This window comes from Nyctereutes procyonoides, unplaced genomic scaffold (genome assembly GCF_905146905.1).
Source record: "Nyctereutes procyonoides isolate TBG_1078 unplaced genomic scaffold, NYPRO_anot_genome, whole genome shotgun sequence".
Lineage (NCBI taxonomy): Eukaryota > Metazoa > Chordata > Mammalia > Carnivora > Canidae > Nyctereutes > Nyctereutes procyonoides.
This window is the reverse complement of record NW_026575124.1, coordinates 1,823,505-1,851,162: the sequence shown is the minus strand read 5'-3', so window position 1 is coordinate 1,851,162 and position 27,658 is coordinate 1,823,505. Positions and strand designations below refer to the sequence as shown.

Below are 27,658 nucleotides of genomic sequence, written 5' to 3'. Positions count from 1 at the left end.
AATACATATAGCATGATTCCACTAGTAAAGTCCAGAAACTTACAAAACTGAATATTCTGTTGGGATATATGCAAACTATAAAGGGAAATTAGGTAATGAGTAACAAAACTCAGAATGATAGTTACATTTAAGTATGAGGGATAATAAGCAGTTCAGAGGCCCCCAAACTAGATCATGAACAATGTCCTACTCTTAAACTGTGTATACACAAGTATATACTCCTTTGGGGGGCACCTGGGTAGCTCAGTGGTTGAGCGCCTGCCATTGGCTTGGGTCATGATCCTGGGGTCCTAGGATTGAGCCTTGCTTTGGCTCCCTTCTCCCTCTCCCATTCCCCCTGCTTGTGTGCTCACTCTCTCTATATATATGTATCAAATAAATAAATAAAATCCTTAAAGATAGATAAATAGATACACACACTTTTGTATGTGCTATTCCAAACTAAAAATTTAAATAGACCAATTTGACTCCAGAAGAAAACCATGCCAACTACCTATACTAATCAACCCAGTCACTCACATTAAGTAAGAACAGCCATGAATTACATGACACATACAGAAAAAAATGGACCAAGATGGACCACAGGAAGAACTTGCCCCAAAGGAAATATCAGATATTTCAGGAATTAGAAGAGAACTTTTAAAAATTTCTAATCAGCATACTCAGATTCAAGAGGCTATCATGTCCACAAAAATCAAGAATAAACTGCTGTTAAGAGTAAATTTTAAAAAAGAAAAAGAGAAAACACAAAACACTTTAAAAACAAGACACTTGGAAGGAAAGAAATAATAAAGCAAAATAAAATCCCTCTGACCTGTAGAAAGACAGCCAATAATGACAGACTGAAAGAAGTCTACCAAGTGCTAAACAGGATGAAAGAGAAGACCCACACCTAGACACATCCTAATGAAATTTCACAACTCCAAGAACAAAAAGCAAATCCAAAAAGCCTCCACAATATTAAAATAGGTTACATCCCAAAAATGACAATCAAAGAGAGATAAAAACATTTCTGGAAGGCAAGGACTTGAAGTTTAACACTCATGCACCCCATATTAAAAATAACTATTCTGGGGATCCCTGAGTGGCTCAGTGGTTTGGTACCTGCCTTTGGCCCAGAGCGCGATCCTGGAGCCCCGGGATCGAGTCCCACATCAGGCTCCCGGCATGGAGCCTGCTTCTCCCTTTGCCTGTGTCTCTGCCTCTCTCTCTCTCTCTCTCTCTCTCGAATAAATAAATAAATAAATCTTAAAAAAAAAAAACTATTCCAAGTTTTTTAAAAAGACATTTTCTTAACAACTTAAAGCATGAGAAACAGCAGCTGAGTAAGACCTAGATGGCCACAGAAAGCTAAAAAGAAAAGAGGATTCAACAGATCCTGTCATTTGCACCATTCTCTTTGAGGCAGGGGTTTGATGATAAAGCATCCTATTTCCTTCTCCACGTGCCCAAAGCACTTCTAGGTTCTAAATCAATATCTATTTGATAATGATATTGCAAGAGTGGTATTTGTGGAGTATAAACATTTAGGATTAATTTGTACACACAGCACAAAGATGACTTCTTGTTACACAAAACATTATAAACATTATTTACTTTGACAATATAAGAACAACAATATAATTGAAAAAACTAGGAGGAAGAGTACTAGAAATGGGTAAATTTCTCACTAAATTGACCTACCATATTATTGAAAATTACTCTCTTAACTACCAGAACTGATAAAAAGTGATTTCATTTGGGAAGCAGGACTGGGAGAAAGAGAGGGAGGAGGCTATTTTTCCACTTCACAGAGTTTTTCTACAATGTTCTCATGCCGTTTCTTTTTTTAATTAAGGGGGGGGAAACATAGCATTCTTTTTTTTTTTTTTGAAGCATAGCATTCTTACAGGTATTCTCATACCTTTTCTCACCTCGAAATCACTTAAATAAATCATCTTTTTTCCTGCTTCATACACATACACACAAAAACAGCGGCACAGGAATGCCCAGTGATCAACACAGGACAGTCTGAATTGTGAAGTCAAGGCCGAGGGCGGCGTTCCTCAAGCCCACCCCCGCTCAGAGCACATTCCCATCTTTACAGCCTACCTTCTGCTTTCCTCTGGACCCCAGGGGGCCATTGACATTAGCACTAATGACTTATATGACATCCTAATCTCATAGTTCTACACAAACGTCACGTAACCGTGTCCATCCCGAATCCATACTGACCACACAGGCTCTGGCCTCACAGGTTCCAGCACTGCTACTACCGTTTCATTAATTCTTCTCAAACTTCCCTACAGCTGCTGCTCCAATTCTTTTCACATTTCTCAAAATACCATGCTTCCATCTTTCTGAAGTATCTTTTCCCATTCATCCCACACTGAGTTTTTCATCCCACCCCATTTTTTCAGTCAAACCCCTCCTAAAGTCTCAGAGGAAAAGGTGCCCCTCCCTCCACTCCAGCAGGGCCACAGCCCTGTCACCCTGCTCTCAAGCTCACCTTCTACCCTCAAGGGATCCAGTCTGCGTCCGAACCTCTCTAGCCACCTCAATCCTTTCTTAGCCTCCCTAGGCCTGTAAAGATTCCTCGCAACCTCCTATTACTAAAAAACAGTAACAAGGTAAACTAAGTCCTCCTTTGAATCTGCCCTTGTTCTTTCGATCCTTTTTCCCAATTTCAAAATGAGAAGCCTACACTTCCATGTTCTATGTCCTCATCACTTTTCAATCAAGCCTCTGATTCAGCCACAGGACCAAAACGGACTAATCCAATCATCTGTGCTCCCTCATCTAATTCCCCTAACCTCTCTACAGCTTGAACCCTGCTAAGTCTTTCCCTCCACAGCAGCAAGGCACCACATACCCCAGTCCATATCTACTTGTCATCATTCCAGGCACTTGGGATGACTCTTCTTTCTCCTCCAGTTTCCTAAATACATTGCAGCATTCCCCATGAGCTTCATTTTTTACTTTCTTCAAAGATATGATTTACCCTGATAAACCTCATGAAGATGATGCCCAAATCCTTCAACTGCTCCAGGATATAAGTCACCATTTCTACCTACTGAGTCGTCTACCTGAATGTCCTGATGATGCCACTGATTCCACCTTCTCTCCAAACTGGAACCTCAGGAGTCTCTATATATAACCCATCCTTCCCTTGGTTACCCAAACCAAAATCTGGGCCATCTTTGGCTCCGCTGTTACCCATTTCCTCACATTTCACCACCTTTCTTCTCCTCAAAGTTTTAAAATAAGGAAAGATGAGTAAAGCATGGTTTCCAGCCTGGGAAAGGACAGAGAGAAATGTAAGCAAACAATTATAAAGTAATCTGATAAGCATTAAAAAGAAAAATGCACAGGATGCTGAGGTTGTGGGGGAGGGAAGGGCAAAGAGGAGAGGAGATGGCAGTAAGAGGGGAATTCAACAAGCTGTAAATTCTAAAAGTCAGAACCAAAATCCTGTCCCCAACCCTCACTAGGCCAAAACAACAGCATACATCCTAAATAATTGTGTGCCCTGCTTTAACAAAACTCAACTGACTGAATACAAATTAGGCAATGACTGATTCTCAGTATTCGTGTGTTTTCTTTAAAAACTGTCCTGATGAATTTAAAATAATTTTCCTTTTCATATATTTTCATAAACATATAGGTCGTCACAGGAATTAAAAGATGGAAAGAACTACATTCTCCCATCTAGCCACTTCACCTCCCAAAGGCTAGGGGGAGGTTAAATGACTTACCCGAAGTCACACCACTTGTAAGTGGCAGAAATGGGACCTGAACCCAGTGATCTTTCCATGTTACTTCACTCACTACCTCTAACGTGTCTCTCACCTCAGCGCGCTTTCCCAGTTGATTCCCATAAAAGCCAACAGAAATGAGAATTCAGAAAAACAGTCCAGACGTCAGGTCTCTTTCAAAAGACTGGAATGTGGTCTCTTAGGCACACACATACATAATATAAATTCAGGAAAATATGGATCTGGCTACAACTTAAGTTGTCTATAATAATAAGAAATGGGTCCTCAGCTTGTTGATACCAAATTGACTAGATGACTCTCGTTCCCTAGGTTCTCCCCAAAATGCCAATGAAGTTCTTTTTCTTCCCCCAAATAAAGGCCTAACTGGAGTTCTAACTATTCAACCAATAGCTAAAAAGCTTAAGAATGTGGGAAAGTGGGGTGCTGGCACACAGGGGTTTCCCCCAACCCCATTAAGTGTTGGATGGCTTAGAAAAAAATGAATTCTAAGTACTGAGCTAATCGTGATACCAAAGCCCAATTAGCATAGCTTAGTCAACCCGATTTCACCTTCTGTCAAAGAAAAAAAAAAGTTACTTCGCTCCACCTCCAAAAAGTGACAGGTGCTTTTCACATTATGAATTTGTTTTCCCTGATAGGGCAGTTAAGTAAGTGATTACAACTGGCAACTTGCTCTAAGCAAAACCCCTTTTACTCTTAGAATCTGATCCCTTTCTGAAAGATCCTGTGCTCACTTTACAGGGAACATGTTTTAACATGTGAGAAATGCAGAAACAGAAGCAGCCAGAGCTCAAGGCCAACTCTGGCCTGCCTTATACAGCTTCACTGTCAGAAGTTCATCTGTAATGATGGCTCCTAAGCTTAATAACAGAAGAAAAAAAAATCAGCTTGTTTGGGTTAAATTCAACTAAGTCTAGAAGACAATAAAACCCATTCTTACCACCTCATTTTCCCTGTCAGAAAATTCCTGAGAAAAATGTAGTCTTAAACTTGATTAGACCAGAAAGAGAGCCTTCTGAACAAGTGAGAAATGACTAAACAACCATTAATTAAAACAAAATGGACACTTTAATAGTCTTTAATTCTAGATAAAACCTGATGAGATGAACAAATATGGTCATGTCTTAGTCCTTATGACTCACTGAGACATTGTCACATCCTCTTTCTCACTATTACCTCTGCTTCTAAACAGGCAAATCATTTTAGATAACAGGTTGTCAGAAGTTGGGAAAGCAGTTTCCTGTAAAATGAATCAGAAATAAATCACTGGAAAACCAGCCTGGTCAGAATCGGTCGACTTGCTAACAAAGAGTTACTCTACTTCGCCCAAGGCTCAAATTTCTGTTCACTTTATCTCAAAGAGGAAAAAGTGAGCCTTATGCACACTGCCTTGCCTTCCGACTTCCCTGCCAGTCCAGGGCCAATCTCCTGCCGGTTGTGGGTCGCAATGAAACGGGCTCCTCAGTGGTACAGGTATGCCCTTCCCTCGGTCACAGCCACTCCCTACGCTTATGTCTCATACTGGAGACCTCTTGTCTCACCTACTCTTACTCATGCTCCCTGGTGCATCCTTACCTCATCTACCCTGTATGTGTGTCTACAATTAAATATCCAGGCAGCTGCTTAAGTGGGAGTGGCTTTTTTGTATGACTTCACAAAGTGTTTTCCAAGGATACATACATGATACTCATTTCAAATTTATTTTTAACTTAGAGAATACTCATAAGACCATCAGGAGACAACTCCCCCAACTTCCTCCTCCATCACCTATAAATATCTGCCCGTTCCCATTCTTTCTTCCTTTCCTTCTGTTTCAGCAGGAGTCACTCCTTGTATCCTGGATAATCACTCCAGCAGTGCCCAGGATCTCACTTTCCTGACTCATGGAGACCATGTTTCATCATGCCCTTTCTACTCTACACCTTGAACCTCTCCTCTTCAAGACCTCTTACCCTTCCACCCTACAAAGGAGCATGCTCAAGGTTCTCCATTTTAACATAATTCATTAAGACAACCATCAAATATTTATTGAGCATCTACTATGTGCCAGGAGCTCTTTTCTACCCGACATAGTCGTGAAAAAAAGGAAGTTCTTCTCCTCATTCAACTTTCTTTTTTTCTTTTCAGGATCTATTTATTTATTTGAGAGAGAGAGACAGAGATTGTGTTTGTGGAGGGACAGAGGGAGGGAATCTTTAAGCAGACTCCCTGCCAGGTGCGGAGTCCAATGCAGGGGTTGATCTCAGGACCCATGAGATGGAGGCCTGAGCCAAAATCAAGAGTCAGACATTTAACTGACTGAGCCACCAGGCGCCCCTGCAACTTGCTTTCCAGTGGCGAGGAAAAAAAGAAGAGAGAAACATATAAGCATCCTAGCTCCTATTCTTTCTCTGCTTCACTTCACTCAGTTTGCCTTGAAAGAGCAGTGTATGACACCTGCCTCTACTTCCACCTCCTCTTCCACTTGGATTCCTTACCATTCCTAACAGGTATGCAGTGCCCCGCCCCAACACAATTAAAACAGCTCAAGCAAAGGTCCCCACCAATGACCTCCCCTACTTGCAAATCTCAATAGCATTCCTCAGCCCACTCTTGGTTAAATTCTCAGCGGCAACAGGCACTTCTTGCAATTCCCTGTTGCTTTATTCTTCTCCCTCTTTGGCCATGTGTACCTCTCTAGACTTTTTCTCAGCTTCCCCCTTAAATGGTGGTACTTCTAGAGCCTTATTTAGCCTCTTCTCATTCAGTGTGCTCCCTCTGGGCCACCTCAGTCATGCCCATGGCTTCTGTGATCAGTGACGACCACTTAGGAATACTGAATGTGTTATTTTTAGGACAGGCCTTTCTAAAGAGTTACACACACATAGCCAATGGCCTACTTTGGATTTCTACCTGCATCGCCCAAAGACCTCTCAAATTCAATAATACTAAATTTATCTCTTACCATAACCAAAATTTTTCTTCTTTCACTATTCCCTGTACTAGGAAATCATGCCATCTTCCTCTCAAGATGCTAAGCCAGAAACCTTAGAGTCGGGGTGCCTAGGTGGCTCAGTTGGTGAAGCATCTGCCTTTGGCTCAAGGCTTGATCCCAGGGTCCTGAGATGGAGCCCCACAATAGGTTCCTTGCTCAGTAGGGAGCCTGCTTCTCCCTCTGTTCATGTTCTCTCTCCCTGTCAAATAAATACAATCTTAACAAAAAAAAAAAAAAAAGGAAAGAAACCTCAAGAGTCCACCCCGGTTCTTCTATCATATCATATGCCCTCCTCCTTCAAACTAGCCTCATCAATTTTGCCTCCTCAAATACCTCTTTTCATTCCCTCTTCCCTAATCCTACTACAGAGACCACTAGCTCATTTCAGTAGCCTCCTCAGAAGTCCCCCTGTCCTGTCTTGTCCTCTTGCTCTGTTTGTATCTATTCAGGACTATTATGCATTGTATTCAATGGGAGGAGTGCCCTTTGGTTATAGGACACAGAAGCCTGAAACCACCCTCCTCTAGGGTGATCTCTACCAAACACCCAGGTCAGCCACTCCTGCTCACAATTCTTCAATGATTCCATATCACCTATATGAATGCTCTATAAACTCTATCACCTAAAGAGAGCGTTGGGGCATGAGGGTCTAGAAGAGGCACAAGGTACAGCCTATTTTTAAATTTTTAAATATAAGATTATATTTTATCTTTTTGATTCTGTATCATAATCTATTCATGTTTTAATACATCAATAACTTCCCCAAAATCCAATTAAATGTATACTGCAACTTGACGGGATGAGCACTGGGTATTATGCTGTATGTTAGCAAACTGAACTCCAATCAAACAATCAATCAATAAAATTCCAAACAAAAAATAAGAAGAAGAAATGTATACTGCAAGATGTACCATGTTTATCCTATAGCTTTGAGTACCTCCTGACACATTCACACAAACAAACCCCCACTGGGAAGTAAGGACCTGCTCACCTGTCCAGGCTCACTGGACCTACTGAGCTTACACTTTATGCCCTAGCAGTTACTAAATCACCTTAATTCCTCAAACATGCTACAAACATGCTATAGTGGTTCACAAATCCATGCCTTTCTCAAAATGTAAAGTGTCCCTCTCCCTTGTCTGTGTGCCCAACAAACTCCCATTCAACTATTAACTCTGAACCTGAGCAATAACTTCGGGGACTCCTTCCCAGACTGCAGGTACACTGACACCCTTGCATACGCACCTTCAATATCTATACGCACATTCTTTATGTCACTTAATAGGCAATAAAGATGCCTTATCTCTGCAAATAACTACCAAAGAAGTGAATGTCATGCCCATCCTCCTGACAACAGGCAACCTTACTGAAAGTTGTTTTATTTTTAAAATTCTTCTATTTCCTCTCATTCATTCATTAGTCCATTATACTCTGGCTTTGGATTCCCACATCACTGCATTAAAATCACTTTCACTAAATTCATAAACCACCTGGTGGCTACATCCAATGAATCCATCGCTTCTCAGCCTTTTGGCTAAGATCAAGGGTAAATCCAATGAATCCATCTTAATCCTTACCATTCTGTGTTTCCAACATTTAATCATTCCCTTAGTCTTTCTGACCTTAAACTCTCATTTTTTCTTCTCTAGCTTTCTTGCTAAACTTCCAGCCACTTCTTCCTACTTGTTTTTGCAGGTTTTCATTTCCTGTGCCCATGTTAGCATTCCTTAGGGTTCTGTCTGAAATACTCCTCTCTATTCATGCCAAGGCCTCTTTCCTGGATGAAACCATTTATGCTCATGGCTTTAGCTATCATCCTGTTTTAGATAAAGCTGGAAACCAAATTTGGGTTCATATACCCAATTCAGATACTCCTCACTAGTCACAATTTCTGTATGGATGGAAGTTTTGGGAGTATAAAATTATAACAGCACAGTGGCATAAAAGACTCACAATGCTTACCAGGTACCAGGCACTGTTGTAATCACTATACTTTTTTTTTTAATATTTATGTATTTATTCATGAGAGACACAGAGAGAGAGGCAGAGACAAAGGCAGAGGGAGAAGCAGGCTCCATGCGGGGAGCCCGACATGGGACTTGATCCCGGCTCCCAGGATCACGCCCTGAGCTGAAGGCAGACGCTCAACCGCTGAGCTACCCAACATCCCAGTAATCACTATACTTTTATGTATTAACTGATATTGTTCTCATCTAAATCCTATAAAGTAGACATTATTTTTTTTAAGATTTTATTTTTGAAAGAGAGAGAAAATGAGCGAGTGAGAGAGAACAAGTGGGGGGAGGGACTGAGGGACTCCCCACTGAGCAGAGAGCCCAATTCTGGCTCAATCCCAGGACTCCAGGATCATAACCTGAGCGGAAGGGAGATGCTTAATCAACTGAGCCACCCAAGTGCCCCAAGTAAATACTATTATTATCTACATTTTACAGGTAAAGAAATTGAGACAATTGCAACTACAAGAAGAAAAAAATGTAGGAAAGAATCTCCACCTCTAATGAATAATTCTTTTTGAACAATCATAAGGAAAAGTTAGAAGGTGATCAAATCAAATTCAAGATTTTGAAGAATTTACTTCTTCTGATAATGATGATCTTCTGTTAATTAACAATAATCACCTTAACCATGTTTTCAACTTTATAATTATCTTAATCATGTTTCTTTCAATCTTTACTGAAATAGGATAATCTTAATCATTAAAATGTTTCACAAGGACTATTTCTCAACTACGAAGATAAACTAGAAGCTCTTGACAGAATAACATATCCAAATCAGGCACCTGAAAGAAAATTGGAAGGAACTAAGATAATGGTGTTGTTTTGTTTTGTTTTTTAATTTTTTTTAAATTTTTATTTATTTATGATAGTCACACAGAATGAGAGAGAGAGAGAGAGAGGCAGAGACATAGGCAGAGGGAGAAGCAGGCTCCACGCAGGGAGCCCGACATGGGATTCGATCCCGAGTCTCCAGGATCACGCCCTAGGCCAAAGGCAGGCGCTAAACCGCTGCGCCACCCAGGGATCCCAAGATAAAGGTGTTCTACGTGTACAGTTGGACACTATGGGTGGCGCATGAATGTCCTTGGAAGTCTAGCTGGCATATACTAGGCTAACATGACCAAAGGCCTGACCTAGTTCAACAAACCTGATATTTACCATATATCTAAATATTTCACTTTCCTGGCTTTCGAACATTTTGCAAAAAGATGCAACGAGCCAAGAAAAGACAGGCATGGGAAATATTTAATTTTTCCAAACCAGGACCAACTAGTTACATCAAAATCAAGTTTGCTGATAATATCTGGTCTACAGATATTATCACCCCAATTAGCCTACACCCAGATCAGATCTTGTGGGTAATACATGTGGTTAAGGTGAAAGAAAAAGGGAATCACCTTTGTATGGGCCAAATACAATGAAACAGAAGAGGTGTATGTCCCCCCATGCAAGGAACAGAAGACTCAGTGGTGCGGCTCCAGCTCTCATCAAGCACTGTATCTTCTATAAGTGGCTGCATAATAAATATCAGCTGAACTGAATGAGCAAAGTAGCCAGGTAGGCTGATGAGATGGAAAGTTGTCACACATCATCCAACTATAAAAGTCACATGGAAAATCAGACTGCACAAATAGGTGAGGGAAAAAAGGAAAAACAAACAAACTTCAGAAACTAACCAAATGCCAGGAAACATCATGAGCTCCTGAGTTCCAGCCCTGACCAGCTCCCACAGGGGCTCCTTTTCCTTCCTGCCAGAGCCCTTGGGGCCAGGGCCCACACTGCTTTACTCTGTAAAGCAGCACCATCTAAGGAATCCTGGAGGAATCTTCTCCCTGCAAAGTCCATCTGTTCACTGAACAAGTGTCTGCTGAGAGTCTTCTATTCTAGGCCCTAAGCATCCAGCAGAGAAACAGGACAGCAAGGTCTTTACTCCCACAGAACTAACATTTTACTAGGGGAGAATCAGATAAGTCAGGAAAAAGATCATATCAAATGGTAGTAAGCATTAATTTAAAATTTTAAAACAGAAAAAGAAAGTAACAAGAGAGAAGTGATGGAGAAAAATGGGGAGGAATTACTCATTTGAAGTAGATCAGAGAAGGCATCTCTGAGATGAGAAGGTAACTTTTGAGCTGACACAAAAAGGAGGAAGAGTCGCTGGCTAAGCACAGATCTTGGAGTGGAGCATTCCAGGCTGAAGCAAAGCAAGAAACAAGGAGGTGGGGACAAGCATAGTGAGTCCAAGGGAGAGGGAAAATGCCTCACTGCCCTTGAGATTTTGTTCAAATGCCATCCAAGGACGAGATCATACCCTATTTTAAACTGAACCCACTGACCCAGCTCCAGTTCTCTATCCCTCTTCACGATTGCTCTCCTTTGAAATTTTTACCATCTGACAAGCAATATACTTTTTTTTTAATGATAGTCACAGAGAGAGAGAGAGAGAGAGAGAGAGAGAGAGAGAGAGAGGCAGAGGCACAGGCAGAGGGAGAAGCAGGCTCCATGCACCGGGAGCCCGACATGGGACTCGATCCCGGGTCTCCAGGATCGCACCCTGGGCCAAAGGCAGGCGCCAAACCACTGCGCCACCCAGGGATCCCCCAAGCAATATACTTTACCTACTAATTTCTGTCTATTCCTACAAAAAATGCAAGCCCCTTAAGGGCAGGGATTTTTCCTATTATAACCTCTGCTATATTGCCTGTACCTGTGTGGCACATAGTAGGCCACAATAAATAGTCACTACATAAATAAAAGGGAAAGGGAACAGGGCGAGGGAGAAGAGGAAGGAGAGAAGTCAGCCAGTGTGGCGGAAGCACAGTGGATGGGGGGAACAAATGAGGGATCAAGACTGTATAGGGCCTGGAGAGCACGGAATGGAGTTTGAATTTTATTTTATTTTATTTTTTTTGAATTTTATTTTAAGACAAAGAGAAGCTACTGAAGGGTCTTTAGGCAGGGAAGCAACATAATCAAATCTGTGGTTTTAAAAATTCACAGTAGCTTCTATGTGGACATTGCTGAGAGAGAAGAAAGCAGGGACACTAGGAAGGAGCTAATGAAGCCGAGGATGAGCAGGTCAGGCCATGAATAGCAGTGACCAACGGTGAAGAGAAGCAGACTAAGGATACTTCTCAAGGTGATACCAAAAAAACTATGGATGGACTATATATGGGGAGTTGGACTGAAGGAAAAAGAGGAGTCAAGGATATGCTGGTTTTCAATTTACTGCTTCTCAGCTTCAAATCTACCCTTCATTGCCTTTTCTGTGAAAATTAAGATGGACCCTTTACATAATTTTCCTTTGCCTGATGCCTCCATGTTAAGCCTGGTCTGCAGCGCTGGAAAGATACTGCAAGAGGAACGGTCTTTTCTTTCTGGTTCCAATGTGCTCCTCTTGGTAGCATAAATAGAACATCAAGAAGTTCATATCACTGATGTCCTATGGAGTCCCAGCCAACTTATTTTAAGATCTTTTCGGATTTGAGAATTTGAGAAGGCAAGTGGTCTAAGCTCATGAAACTTTTATGTTTCCAAAATTATTTTTCCTACATATACAAGGACTTGGGCACTTCATACTGTTCATTTATCTTTTTTCAAATGCTATACCATACTGCTTTGAGCACAGTAATTTTAGACTCTGTTTTCATACATGGAAAAGCAAAGACCACTTCACTATTCTAACTTTTCATGGCTATTCCAAAACATGTATCCTACCATATGCACACTGAGATTATTTTATCTAATTCCCCACCACCCAAAGAACTCTCCATTGGAACTATAATTGATTTCCATTACGTTTATATATATTTAGACTTCCCTTCTGGGAATATGTTATATATTTCCATTTTTTTTTTCAGATCTTGCTCTTACATCTTTAAGATTTTACAATTTTCTTCATATGGATCCTGTGCCTTTGGTATTTATCCTTAAGTATTTTTTAATTTTTAACACTATTATAAAGTCTTTTTCTTCTCACCAAGGCAGTTCATTCCCATACTTCCCTCTGCCAACATCCCAATGATACCAAAGAATGCTGTTATTCCCACCCATCCCCGTACTACCCTGACCCACAATGTCTGAGTTCTGCTGAAATCTTTTAGACTATTTTATTCAGACAACCAGGTTTTCCTCTGCAATGTCTCTTCTATTTCAAAGATTCTTACTTAGCATTTACATTACACATTCCCCATCACTTGCTATGTATGCAATCACATATATGTGTCTACATGTATATATAACATACACATATATAACACACATATACATACATTTCAAAGTCCACTTGGCCCATCACTGTTTCCTTTCTTCTCCTATCTTGGGTCTCTGCTTTGCATTATCTGTTTAATTAGAGTATACTGCTTAGATTGGAATCTGTGGATGATACAAACTCTGAATCTTTGCACACTCACACAGAGCTTTCTTTTCCCTAAAGGGTGAATAATATCTAGATTGCATACAGAATTTTGCCGAGTAGAGACCTCTTCTCTAAATAATCAGTAGATGTTTCATACACCATCATCAAAGTTTGCATCATCATTTGCACTACTGCAAATGAGGAGAGCCTATTTTGTTGTTGTTGCTGTTTTAACTTTGTCCTTCTATCTAGGAGCTTAAAGGGTTTTTTTTCTTTATCACTGAAATCAGGAATTTTACCAGAATATGCCTAGGTTTATGTCATTTCTCATCAGTACGGCCTGGAACAAAGTGGACTCATGAAATCTGTAGTCTTTTTCAATTTGCAACCTTTTTTAAGCTGAGGGCTTTTTTTCTTCTATTACTTATTTCTCCTTCTAAAATTTTATTTTTTTAAAAAGATTTATCACTTATTTGAGAGACAGAGAGAGGGAGAGCACATGCACATAGCAGGGGAGAGGCAGAGGGAGGAGACAGAGAAAGAGAGAAGCAGACTCCCCACTGAGTGTGGAACCCGACGTGGGGCTCAATGTCATGACCCTAAGATCATGACCTGAGCCAAAGCCAAGAGTTGGGTGCCCAATCAAATGAACCACCCAAGCACCCCATCCTTCTAAAATGTTATCATACACATCTTAGGTTTCCTAGACCTAACTTTCAAGTCCTTTACCTTGAGTTCCCATTCTAATTCTTGGCATTCTTGTTCCAAGCTTTGAAATTGTTACTTTACTGGGATCCCTGGGTGGCACAGTGGTTTAGTGCCTGCCTTTGGCCCAGGGCGTGATCCCGGAGTCCCAGGATCGAGTCCCGCATCGGGCTCCCGGCATGGAGCCTGCTTCTCCCTCTGCCTATGTCTCTGCCTCTGTCTCTCTCTCTCTGTGTGACTATCATAAATAAATAAATAAATAAATAAATAGATAGATAGATAGATAGATAGATAAATAAATAAATAAGAAATTGTTACTTTACTCAAACTGACTTTTAAAGAGGGCAGTAGAGATGTGCGCAAATTGCCATCTTCCCAGAACATTTCAAATGGGATTTTTTTTCTTAAAGATTCTATTTATTTATTCATGAGAGACACAGAGAGAGAGAAAGAGGCAGAGACACAGGCAGAGTGTGACTATCATGAATAAATAAATAAAATCTTTAAAAAAACATAGATCTTGTAAATAAATGTGTTCAATACATTTGAGCTTTACTTACATATTGATGTATTGAGCACTTACGAGTTCCAAAAGGTAGAAGACCTTGCTATAACACTCACAAAATGTAAAATCCAACTGAGGCAAAAATAACTAAAATAATAGTGATCAGTTAAGTGTTAAACTCTGTTACTGAATACAAAGATCTAAAAATAGAAGAGATTAATATGAATGAAAGTAGTTGGCTGGTTTCATGATCAAGGCAACATCAGTCGGGCCCTGGAATATGGGGAAATTTTAATAGGAAAAAAGGCAGTCCTGACAAAGAAAACAGTCACCGTAAAAGCAGAGAGATAGGAACGGGCCCATCAGAAAGAGTGAGGAAACCAGTCTGTAATAGAAGAGTCTGTCAGAGACTAGTGAGAAAATAAGAATAGACAGGGAGGCTGATGACAGTCTAGATTCATTCACTGTGAACAGGTATTGAAAGCACGCACGCTGGAGGATGCCGCACGCTGTCCTCAAGCAGCTTACAAGGGGAGGTGAGAGTCGGTATATAAATAGTAACTTTGTAAGTTTGAAATCATTTGAAAAATAGATAACACACAGAGGTAACATTAGAGATCAGAGCTTAGAGAACCAACAAATGAGGAAGCTGGTGTTTTTAACAGGAAGTTCATCTTCCAGTACTTCCCTTGGTCCTTGAAGAAAAACAAGCAAAGAACTATGGGAGGGAAAAAAAAAAAAAAGAACTATGGGAGGGGAACTCAGACTGATGCTTTTTGTACATGTTCAATTTAAAAATGAAGATTTCTCCAAACCAGAAAGGAAATCCAATAATGTTAAGAATGGCAAGTCTTTAAAACTTTTAAGAAAAAAAAAATTTTTGTAACTACGTATGGCAAAGAAAATTAAAAGACATTATGGTGATCGTTTTACAATATATACAAATATCGAAGCGTTATGTTGTACACTTGAAACCAATATAATGTCGTATGTCACGTATACCTCAATAAAGAAAAAGTACAGGCAGCCTGTTTGCCTCAGTCACAGATTTACTAAACAAGAAACCATCAGAAGCTTTTACCTAATAATTCCTGCTGGGTTCATTTTTAAAAAGGAGATTCAGTAACAAGACTGCCCAACACCCTAACGCAGGCGTGCCTGACCTGAGTTAAAACCCACAAGTTCCAGGCTATGAATAACCTGAAACAACAAAATCCAAGGTTCTTAGAAAGAAAGAAACAAGCAAACAAACCCTACAGGTGCTTTAATTTATCCATAAAAGCAACAGTCCTCTAAAAATAAAGAGATATTAGAGCACTATTCCTTCACAAAACAAGAAATAACTCTAAGAAAAAAAAAACAATTAAAGGACATATCATTTACAGAAATATCTACATTAATTTATACATTAACTTTAAAATTAAACGTTAAATATCCTAAGAAAAAAACAAAGCACTAAAAACTCTTTCTGAACAAGAATGTACCCACAATCCTCTCTATAGTCTGGAAGCTCAAGTCCAGAGCAAACCAAGGATCTTTCAAAGCCACTAGACCTATGGGCTTCCATTTAGGACTGTCGTGTGAAGCATCTAAAATATTTTCTCCTTGGGTTTCCCCTTCTCAACTTCTGATCATTCTCATCTCAGTTCAAGGAAGAAAAATTAATTTCACATCTATTCTCTGAGAATAGGATAGAACATTCCCATCCTTTTCCCTCCAGGGAGCCCCACCTCCAAAACTCCAAAGACAGAAGCTGTATTCTAAGAAAAGTGGGGCCCAATAGTTAGGATGGAACAGAATTTTGCTGAAACAACTTGAAACATGATTCAGGGAGACAGAGGCAGATGGCAGTGTGGAAACCCATGGGGTTTGGAGCCAAGCAGACTTGGGTTCCCACCCCAGCATACTGTAGTCTCAGACTGCACGTTCTTTAACAAGTCTCTACAAAATGGAAATCACACACCCATCTTCGGCAGTTGTGAGATTAGAAACACATTTCAAAGACCTGCCTGAGGTCACATAGTAAGCAGCAGACACAGGACTTAACCCAGTTCTAAATGACTGTTAAGTCCACTGTTCTGATCCCTTTGCCATCTATTTCAGAATATAACTGCAACTGGCAGTGAGAAAGGGAAAGATCAGGGGATGGGGCCAGAACTGGCACACACTGCATTCCTCTCCAGTCCAGATGCTTTCTGCTAGCTCAGTTCTCTCACCGTGATAACAGGAGCTACTTATTCGGCACCTACTTCCTGGCCAGCTAGGGTATATGAAGAGCTAAGCACAGGGCCTGCTACATAACAAGCACTCAGTAACTGATACAGAGATTTTAACTTCTTAAGAGAGCTTAGGAAGGGCTGGCTTCTTACAGGAAATTGAGTGGAACAGAAGTAAACCAGGCAGAAAAGGGGGAAGAACATGCCAGAGTGGGCATTATACAGAGAAAAGCAATGTGTACAAAGGCATGGAAGTGAAAAAGCACAGTAGTGCAAGTAGCTAGGCATGGCTAGAGAGAGGAGAAAATCATAGAAGGCGCAGGAAATAAGGCTACAAAGGCAAGCAGGTCCCCTCTCTCTCTCTATCATAAATAAATAAATAAATCTTTAAAAAAAAAGAGAGGGGATCCCTGGGTGGCTCAGCGGTTTGGCGCCTGCCTTTGGCCCAGGGCGCGATCCTGGAGTCCCGGGATCGAGTCCCACGTCGGGCTCCCGGCGTGGAGCCTGCTTCTCCCTCCTCCTGTGTCTCTGCCTCTCTGCCCCTCTCTCTCTCTCTCTCTCTCTCTCTCTCTCTCTCATAAATAAATAAATAAATCTTTAAAAAAAAAAAAACACAAAGGCAAGCAGGTCTTCATATCCAAAGGATCCTTGGATATTATCCTGTGGATGAGGCAAGGGAATGAGCAATTTTAAAAAAGGGAGAGGACACGATTAGATCTGTGTTTCAGATTGATCATTCCATCACAGGATGGAGAAGGATGGAGTGGAGGGAGAGGGACTGGGAAGGGACTAGACACAGGTGGATGAGTTAGGAGACTACTCTAATAATCTCAGCAAGAGGCTGATAAGAGCCCAAACAAGACCAGGAGCATCTAGGTGGCTCAGTTGATAAAGCATCTGCCTTCAGCTCAGGTCATGATCCTGGGGTGTTGTGCACTTCTAGGATAGAGTCCTCACATCGAGCCTCCCTTCCCCCCACCAGCATCAGACTCCATGCTCAGCAGGGAATCTGTTTCTCCCTCTCCCTCTGCTCCTCACCACTTCTCATGCTCAGGTTTCCTCTGGCTCTCTCAAATAAATAAATGGAATCTTAAAAAACAAACAAACAAACAAAAAAACAGAGCCTGAACAAAGACCAAAACGGCAAGAATGGAGAGGAAGAAGAATCAACAGGACTTGGTGATCCACCCAAGTTAAGGACGACCCCCAAGTATTTGACCTGAGTAAGTGGACATTCCGAAATAGGGTTCTGTGGAGCAGGCTGAAATAAGGAGTAGTTTTGAACTTACGAAGTTACCACTGTCAGGGGGAACCAATGGGATGTCTGGAGCAGAGGGCTCAGAGTCAGGCCTAGAGATACAGACCAGGGAGCCATCTCACAGCCAAGATAGCTAAAGCCCTGGACATGAATGAGGTTACTCAGCAAGTTTACATGAAGTGAGATGGCTAATGACAGCAGGAACACTTGTATCAGAAGAAAGAGAGAAAAAGAAGCCCGAGAGAGCATAAGAAGGAACAGTGAGGGAGCCAAAGGAAATGACACAGTAAGAACTAAGGAAGGAAAGAGTTTTTTATAAAGATAATTATTCACCATGTCCAATGCTGCAGAGAAAGATAGTGTGACCACTGGGTACTTCTTTTCAGTCTGAAATTAGAAGTCATTGATGGCCTTGGAGATGGTTGTTTCAGAGAGCTGATAAGCAGAAGCAATGGACCAAGGAGTGAGCAAAGGAAGGAAAGAAAGGAAAGGAAATGTCAGCTACACCTTCTAGTATCCGAGGGAGAGAATGCAAGCACACAAGAGCAAGAGGACTCCAACACAAGACTGTGGGAAGCTGCTTTTTTTAAGCTGGGAGAAATTTCAGCTTATTTATAGGCTAGAGGGAAGGAACTGAGAGCCAAGCGTTAAGTGAGAGGCTGAAGATGAGAGAAAGAGACAAAGACAAAAAGACTATGAATGAAGACTATGAATGAATAGATCAATCAATGAAGTAAGATGCCAAGATTACAGAGAAGGGATGGGACCGAGACCTCAGTGAGAGGGATGCAGCACAGAACAGGGAAGGGGATGTTTCTTCCTTTGAGAAAAGGAAAGGGGATAAGGGTGGGAACTGACACAGATAAGGCTGTGGGTGTTGAGGAGGGAAGGGGAGGAAGTCTGGCTTTCCTTACAAGCTAGTAAGAATGGTTCTTAGCTTTGCTTCATAGTCCTCTTTAAGAAACTGATGAAAGATTCTGCTCCCCCCAAAAGACACATCAGCACTCACACTCAAAATTCTACATATGATTTCAGAGTTTCCAGGTCCACTGAAGCCAACTCATGAATCCAAAGAAATTGGCAACAGAATTCCAAAGAAATTGCCTTTCAGAAGTGATCTTATTCATACATGAGCATCCAAAGGGAAAGCAAGCAACCTACACATTATAAACACAAAGATATGAAAAACTCTCCCTTAAACCTCTAGGGTATGGGGCAGCTGGGGGGCTCAGTGGTTGAGTGTCTGCCTTGGGCTCAGGGCGTGATCGGGGTCCTGGGATTGAGTCCCGCATCGGGCTCCCCACAGGGAGCCTGCTTCTCCCTCTGCCTGTATCTCTGCCTGTCTCTCATGAATAAATAAAATCTTTAGGAAAAACAAAAACAAAACAAAACCACCTCTAGGGTATGATCAATCACCAAAAGGGATGGGACGATTTGAGGTGTACGACAGAACTAACTTAGACTCTATGGATAAGAAATACAGGAGACCATCCCCGCTTTTAGGAAACCCAGAATTTAAAGACCGTGACAAGAGTTGTGGATTTACCATGGCTTCAGGAAAAAAAAAAAAAAAGGCACTATCTTTAAAAGATTAAAGATCAGTCTAGAGCTGAAGGGAGACAAAAATCAGACCCTTAGGTCTAAAGATAGAGGACCAGACACGGTTGATGGTAAACACAACTCAAAAGAAAAGAGGACGCAAGAAAACTTTTGAAGGAGGAACTGAAAGGATTTGTTCACTAAAGACAAACAGAGGACTAAGAAAAGGAAGAGACCAAAAAACTGTTTGAAGGTTCTAAGCACCCACATGCGCCTTCTCATAACCAGTAGATGCCGGAGTCTCAGAAACCGTGCTTAAATTTCAAAGCCATTTGCCAGAACCTACCCACTCGGAAATGTGCACACGCCACATGTCTGTATGAAACAAACCAGCTACTCTCCTGTGCTCCAGTCAACTGCCTGCAGTGACCCAACATGTGTTAAACTAAGAGTAGAGAGTGCCGACAGGAGCACTGATGGTGGACTGAGGTCTTGCTTTTAAAAAATACACGCACAAATTGATTCCATTCATCACTTCATGTGTAACCATATTCTGCTAACTAAAACAAGATAGTAAAAACAGCCAAGTCACTATGCATCCATTCACCATAGAAACAATAAAGATTAAACGCCCCAAGTCATCACTGCATGCCACATATGATAGTCAGCTCATTTTCAACCTTGCAACTCTAATGAGATGGTCATTCCTTTAAGAATCAAAGAAACTGAGCAGCCCCGGTGGCCCAGAGGCTTAGCGCCGACTTCGGCCCAGGATCGAGTCCCAAGTCAGGCTCCCTGCATGAAGCCTGCTTCTAACTCTGCCTGTGTCTCTGCCTCTCTGTGTGTGTGTGTGTGTGTGTCTCTCATGAATAAATAAAATCTTAAAAAAAAAAAAAAAGAAAAAGAATCCAAGAAACTAAAATGAGGAAGGTAGACAGTCTGTCCAAGGTCACAAAACTACTAAGTGACAGGCCACGAATGGGCCCCAGGGCCACCAGATGCCAACACCTGTGCTCAAACGATTATACAACCCTGCCTCATCCAAAATCAAATCCCAAGACAGGGATTTCACTTTAAATCAAGTTGAAGTGAGCAAAAATTTATTGCACGCCCAAAACAATACAAGAAAGAAATAGTTGGGGAGCTTATTTAAAGAAGTTTAAGATATGATCGCTTCTCAGTCTTTTGGCTAAGATCAAGTGTAGAAGTTTAAGATACAAATGGCCTTTGTGGGAGCTTACAATTGAGGTGAAATGAAAAACAATCTAAGTGATTAGAAAATGTATTGGTTGGCAAAAATTACATACACTGTAAATGCTGTCAGGTTTGAAGCCAGGGAGGCCACAGTGGTCAGGGTTAGGTTTATTTTTTTAAAATGTAGCACTACAGCTGAACTCTTGAAGAATACTGAAACGGCAAGCAGGAAGGAGGGCTTCAAAGAGTATTCTTGAGAATGCTTGAGGAGGAGAGACCTGCAGTAATTACAATACAAATATAGTGAGGGCCCTTTTTAGCCAATCATCTGAACTTTCCACGTTGAGTTAGTTGCTAATCCTTGCCCAGGTAGGAAAGAAAGCAGCCACCAGGGGCCAGGCTAAGAGTGAAGGGCTAATGATTTCTCTTTTTTTTTTTTTTTAAGATTTTATTTATTTGAGAGAAAGTGAGAGAGTGAGCAGGAGGGAGAGAAAATCTAAAGCAGACTCTGCGCTGAGTGGGAAGCCCAACGTGGGGCTCGATCCCACGACTGAGATCATGGCCTGAGCCGAAACCAAGAGTCGGAGGCCTCACTGACTGAGCCATCCAGGTGCCCCTTAATAATTTCTTTCATTCAAAAATCCAGTTCAATGCTCTGGGACTGTCAAATGATAATTTTTCAAAACATACATCAGAACAAGGGTGTCCTTTAGAGTAAGGTGAATCATTCTACCAGTAAAGTTGTAGTTTGTCTTCTAAACTACCCTTAAACCCAATTTACATCATTCTATTTCTTTTAAAAAATATATTTATTTATTTATTGAGAGAGCACACAAGTAGGCAGAGCAGCAGGTTGAGGGAGAAGCAGACTCTCCACTGAGCAGGGAGCCAACGTGGGGCTGGATCCCAGGACCCTGGGGTCACACCTGAGCCAAAGACAGATGCTTACCTGACTGAGCCACCTACGTGCCCCATCATTCTACTTTTTTGACAGTGACCACACAAATCCATTTATAATCAGTCTAATTTTTTCAGTCACAACTAGTCTGGACTCCAAAAGAATATCACCAGATTTTCTCTACTTGACTCCAAGTAATCTGTAAAATGAAATTCCACTCTCAAATGAAATTTGCCACCATGAAGATTTTCAAAGGAACATACAACAGGCTCTGACCGTAATTCCTGAAGATGAGTTCCAACGTGAGATGAGTCTAGCCCACCAAAAAAATATATATGCAAGTTTAACGGAGAAGATCACTCAGAATGCCCGGTTTGGGTTATTTAAAAATCCACACACCCACTTTCTTTCCTATCCTAGCACCAGGTATGACTACTAGTTCGAGATGATTTTCTGACACATGTGTATCCTATGAATTCACAACTATGTGTCGTATTTGGGGCAAAATGGAGCACTTTCCCATTGCAGGTAAAACAGTAGAGACTCACCAGTTTCCTAGCTCCTTCATTTCACTCCCCCACTTCAGAGACTGTGAAATACCACCTCTAGGCTGCACCCTTCCCTTTACCTGTCTAGCTCCCCCGCTGCATCCCCACTCCTCAAGGGAACTCCCTTCATCTAGCAGAGCCCTCTCTCCTCCCTCCACCTTCAAGGTGGGCCCTACCAGGCTTGCCGGGCTGCCAGGAGGAGTGCTAGGAGGAGAGAGGGAGGATGTGACTGTATTTGTTGTGTTTGTGCTCAGAGAAGTGTTCAAACAAGAAAAGGGAGGATCCCTTCCTGTGTTATTTTGTCTTAAATACCTTCCCAGTTGTCATCTTTGGACACTGAAAGACTTGGGCTCTTCCAACAAGCCACAGAAGTGTGGGATTTATGTCCTTCTCTCCTTTGCACTTAGGACTGGACTGCACAAGCTCAATCACAGCCGTCTCCACTAGCCACACAATCCAAACTCGTATTTATAGTTCTCTGCTGTTTCTTTTCCACGACAACGGCAAAGCAGATCGCTTCCTCTTTTCTTAGAAGGCAACCTCTGGACAAAGCTCTACCATGGTCTCCTGTACTGTCTGGCTGGTATCTATGGGATCTCCCTACCAGACTCAGGGCTCCCTGAAGGCTGACAGTACCCTGCTCACCTGTGTCTCCAGCACACAGTAAGCACACAAAATAAGTCTGTTGACTCAAATAAGTGAATGACAGATTCGAAAGAGACTTCAGAAAGAGAATCAAGGAGACTATTTAGAATTGTGGCAAACAACTGTTACAGAGCATCTCCCTAGAGTAAGAATTAGAATAGCCTGTGCCATAACAAGAAAGATATTTAAATCATTCGATGGTAACAGATGCCGTAATTACATGGCAGCTTAGGATAATGGCACTTATTAGATGAGCAACTTCAGATAAAACACTTACCCTCTTAACCTTTCTAAGTTTTCCCTTCTGTTAAGACAAACAAAAAACAAAAACAAAAAAAAAAGAGAAGGGGGAAAAAAAAGTGAAAGATGTTACTATCTAACTATTCTAACCACAAAGTTGTAGTGGAGCCCAGATGACATAATGTGTAAGATCATTATACAACTACAATGCATCAGAGGGCAGATTTAAACGAATAAATATCATTAGTGCTACTTTATATGCACACACCTAGGTACAGCATGTGAATACAGTGACAACAGAGTCTACTGGCAAACATACAACCGATATAATAAGGCTTCAATAATATACGTGGGTCATGAAAAAAAAAATCCACCGTGGGAATACTTGTAGAAGCCTCCTACCTATTCAAGTCATCTACAGGAGAGCTCATGCTTATGGGTAACTTCAACTTTAAGTGATGCTCTGAACAGTTGCAGCCTCTTTCTGGCGCAGAAGCAGGAGCTTTCACCGCTAAGCCCGTGGTGACCTGCCTGAAGCACTAGACACAGCCCTGGGCTCTGCAACGCGCTCTGCGGCAAACAGCCCACAGAGGCACAAACCTGCATCCCAGCAGAGAGGTGGCTGACCTATGACCAGAGCCTGCAGCTGAAAATAGACAAACACAAAGAAATGTCTTCAACACTACACAGCTCAGACTATCGCTATAATTAGGACAGCCTGCATGGTTTAAAAAAAAAAAAAAAAGAATAAAATCAAGGAATAGGTACACCAAAGCCAGCAACACATGATAAACACATAGTTAAAAGTACAGGTTTTTGAAAGAAAAAAGTACTTTTGTCAGAGCAGTAGCTATAAAGGAAATGTACAATAAACAAACAAGCAAAGATTCATTCAAAATATACTACAGACATCACAACGCCGTGCCGGAGATCTGGAGGGTCAGTGGGTTGTTTTCACTTCACTTGAATTCCTAAAAATGTCTACCTACTTCTCCAGTCAAGCATCCTCCGTACTTTATTTTTAAGCTAGAGAAAAAGACAGATGGCCAAGTTGATGACACTGCAGGCCCAAGATTTTTCAACTGTATTTCTCCCGGTTGTCTGTTGCTAAAAGAGAGGAAATACAGAACAACGAAGTATAAATCTGTAAGAAACTAATCCAACCTAAGTATACGCCAGCCGAAGCAATCCTGCATCGGAAAGTAAAACTGTGCATTTGTCCTTAACGAGGGTGAAGGAAGCCTTGACATCCACAGTTTGTAGGAGTTTCACACCTTTCTAAAGGAGAGAAAGGTGAGCTCATCAGTGGGAGTCCTAGAAACAGTTCCTCAGAATCATTTCCAGAAACACCCGGAGCAGTAAACAATAATCAGCTGGAAGCTGATATACCAAGAATAAGGAGCTTCCAGGATTTCCCTCTGTGTAAAAGCAATCAACTCCTATTTTTAATCTCATTCTGACACAAACATCCAGCCGAACCTCTCTGTTGCTGGCTAATCAAATATAGCTGATCTGTTACTGTAGAGTAAGTGTTTTAAAAGTCAGATTTGAATGGAAGTCATTATAGATTTAATGACAATGTTTTCATAGAGGAGAAGAATGAGGTTATCTAGAGACGCAGAACCCACGGTAACGCTCTAAAATACGTCACACACACCAACTCCTCTACCACTGCTGATTTGGGGGATGGGCCAAAAAAGAACTTCCCAACGGATCAATTGAAAAAAAACAGCATGTTGGTGGTAATCAAATGCAAATGTAAACAGCACCTCCCTATACATGGGAAAACCTAACAGGGTTATTAAAAATAATTATTTCCTCGTATGCCCAACAGGATTTATGACACTCAAATCCGCTTCTGGTTTTTCATTGTAAAGGATTGGGGGTGGGAGGAGGATGGTGGGGGGGGGAGGGAATGTCTTGATAAGTAAACAAAAAGTCTGAACTCTCCTGGGAACTTGTCACATTCTTCGCTTGGCATCGACAATATTGGATCCACTTGAAAAATGCTAGCAAAGAGGGGCCTCTGGCAAGGAAGGGGGGGTGGTGGGAATATGCAACTCTGGGGACACCAGCACAGTACGGACGCGAAGCCCGGAGAAAATGCTGCTTTTGTCTCAGAGTCAGCCCGTGATAAAAACAGGAACTTTACGGAGAACTGATGGCAACTGCACAAGCGGCCTCATCACATGCCCAGCACAGAGCAACGTTCCTCTCTCATTGTTGTCCGAAGGGACTTTCTCTGATAACAGTGGCTCGATTTATTCCATTCTTGTAATTCTCAGACCCAGCCGTCCTAGTACGGGTGCATTGTGCAAAGAAAGAGAAGAGAAAGGGGGTGGGAGGGGGTGCGGGGAGGAGAGCCAGCCGGGATTGGCCTGTAACCCCGTAGCCACCCCCTCCTCCTCTCTTGAAAGACTCCGAAAGGTGCCCAGATGCGGAAAACCCACCCCAATACGGGCACCAGGAAAACAGCCTTCCCACAAAGGTGGGCTGCGAGCGGCGCGCTGCGCGTCCTCCGGGCTAAGGGCCGCGGCGCCGCAGGACCCCGAGGCCCCTGTCACGGGGGGGGGGGGGGGCTCGTATTGTTGGAGGAGGAGGAAGGACGGGAAACGCTGCGGCTTCCCCGTGCATCTTTCTCGTTCTAAGGGGGGGAGGGGGCTGAGACAGGCGTGCCCCCCCCCAAGGGGAGAGGAGGGCAGAACTGTCAGCCGCCCGGGCCGCAGCCCCCCCGCCCCGACGCCCGGGGGCGCAGCTTTGTCTCGGGTGCCGCGGGGCAGGCAGCGCAGGACCCCCCCCCCCCGGACACAATGAACGCCCCGGGAGCGCTCCCCGCGGGCCGCCGGCCAGGTCTCCGTCCCGCCCGCGCGGCCCGAGGGGCGGCGGGCCCCCCCCGCCCCCGCCCCGCCCCGCCCCCCGCAGCGCCCGGCGCCCGCTCCCCGCCGGCTCCTACCCTCCGAGAGCTCCAGCTCCAGCTCCGCCAGCTGCGCCCGCACCTCGGGCGGCAGCGCCGCCACCGCGGCCGGCGCGGGCTCCAGGCCTCGCTCCGCCATCCGGGCTCCGCCAGCCACACTCCGGAAGACGCGAGAGGGGGCCGCGGGAGGGACGGACTGACGCGGGCCCACACCCGGGCTACAGGATCCGGCTCCGGCCGCCGAGCGCCGCCGCCGCCGCCGCCGCTGCCGCCGCCGCCGCCATGAGCGAGAGTCACGTGACGCGGCGGCCCCGCCCCCGGGCCCAGGAGGCCCCGCCCCCGCGGCCGCGGCCGGAGGGGACTCGCGGGCTGGACTCGCGGGCCGGCGGCGCCCTCTACCGGGAGGCTGCTGAAGCGACGCGCCCGGCCGGTCCCCGCGACCCGGGGCGCTCGCCGCGCTTGCCCCGCCCGAGCTCACGGGCGCGGAGTTTCCAGGGACCCAAGCCTCACTTTCTCCAGCCTTTGTCTTGTCCCCTCCGCTGTTTTCCCCGAGTTGGCTTCCACCCATTTAGGAGGACCTGAACTCAAAGCTTTTTTTTTTTTTTTAACCCATTAATTATTATTTTTTTTTCCCATTAATTATTTTTTTTTTAAAGATTTTATTTAGGGCAGCCCGGTGGCTCAGCCTTAGGCCCAGGGCGTGACCCCAGGGTCCCGGGATCGAGTTCTGCGTCGGGCTCCCTGCATGGAGCCTGCTGCTCCCTCCGCCTGTGGCTCTGCTTGTCTATGTCCCTCATGAATAAATAAAATCTTGATTTTTATTTTTTTTTAAGATTTTATTTAGGGGGATCCCTGGGTGGCGCAGCGGTTTGGCGCCTGCCTTTGGCCCAGGGCGCGATCCTGGAGACCCAGGATCGAATCCCACATCGGGCTCCCGGTGCATGGAGCCTGCTTCTCCCTCTGCCTATGTCTCTGCGCCTCTCTCTCTCTCTCTCTCTGTGACTATCATAAATAAATAAAAATTAAAAAAAAAAGATTTTATTTATGTATTTATTCATGAGAGACACACAGAGAGAGGCAGAGACATAGGCAGAGAGAGAAGCAGGCTCCTTGCAGGGAGCCCGGTGTGGGACTCGATCCTGCGACCTCCGGGTCACGCCCTGATCCGAAGGCAGGTGCTAAACCGCTGAGCCACCCGGGCCTCCCTGACTAATGAATTTCTTTTTAATTTTCATTATTCGACCACAGACCACTCCTTCACGGGGGCTTCCCGGTCCCCCTTGCCAGGAACTCTTTGTTTCTCTTTCAGTTGCAGCACAAGGCAATGGGAGGGAAAATCTCTTTCCTCCTATCCAGGATTCTAACTGTTTGCAAGTGGGGAACTTAGTCTTCTTTATCTTTTTCTCCTCTTCAAAGTGCGACTTCATAGGTGTTCCAAAAATATTAATATTTTAATTCAATATAAGAAGGCTCCAAACATTTGTATATTTTTACCAGAAACTACTGGAGCAGATGCTTTAAATAGTTGTTCATATTCTTTCTATCATTTTTTTTTTAATTCGAAAGCTCTTCTTTACAATTTGAGGAATTTCAGTGTTTTCACTTGCCTCCTATGCTGACCCAAAATTGCCCTCTTGAGAGAAAAGGCCTCAACATCACTCACTCACTAGTAGGAGTTTCTGACAGTAGTATACTATTTATGGGCTGAAAGGAAAATTATTTTTTAGCTGAGAAAAGAATTTCAGCTTGAAAAAAAGAAACGTGAAATTGTGGTTGATTGAGAGGTAGACTGAAATTTCCTTTTAACTACAACAATGTAAGGAGAAGGTGGGAAATATATTTATATATGTAAATCAGAGGATGTATATATATACATGAGGACTGTTGCAGGT

General features: G+C 43.0%; 1 protein-coding gene across 2 annotated transcripts in view; it reads right to left on the bottom strand.

Moving 5' to 3' along the window:
• DIP2B (disco interacting protein 2 homolog B) overlaps positions 1-26,039 on the bottom strand; it is a 222,471-nt gene extending 196,432 nt beyond the window's left edge. For both annotated transcript variants that reach the window (XM_055336961.1, XM_055336962.1), the window contains exon 1: positions 25,806-26,039. In XM_055336961.1, coding sequence (XP_055192936.1) covers positions 25,806-25,905 — 100 coding nt within the window. In that variant the 5' untranslated portion in view covers positions 25,906-26,039. The remainder of the gene's footprint in view (positions 1-25,805) is intronic.
• Between the last annotated feature and the right edge of the window lie 1,619 nt (positions 26,040-27,658).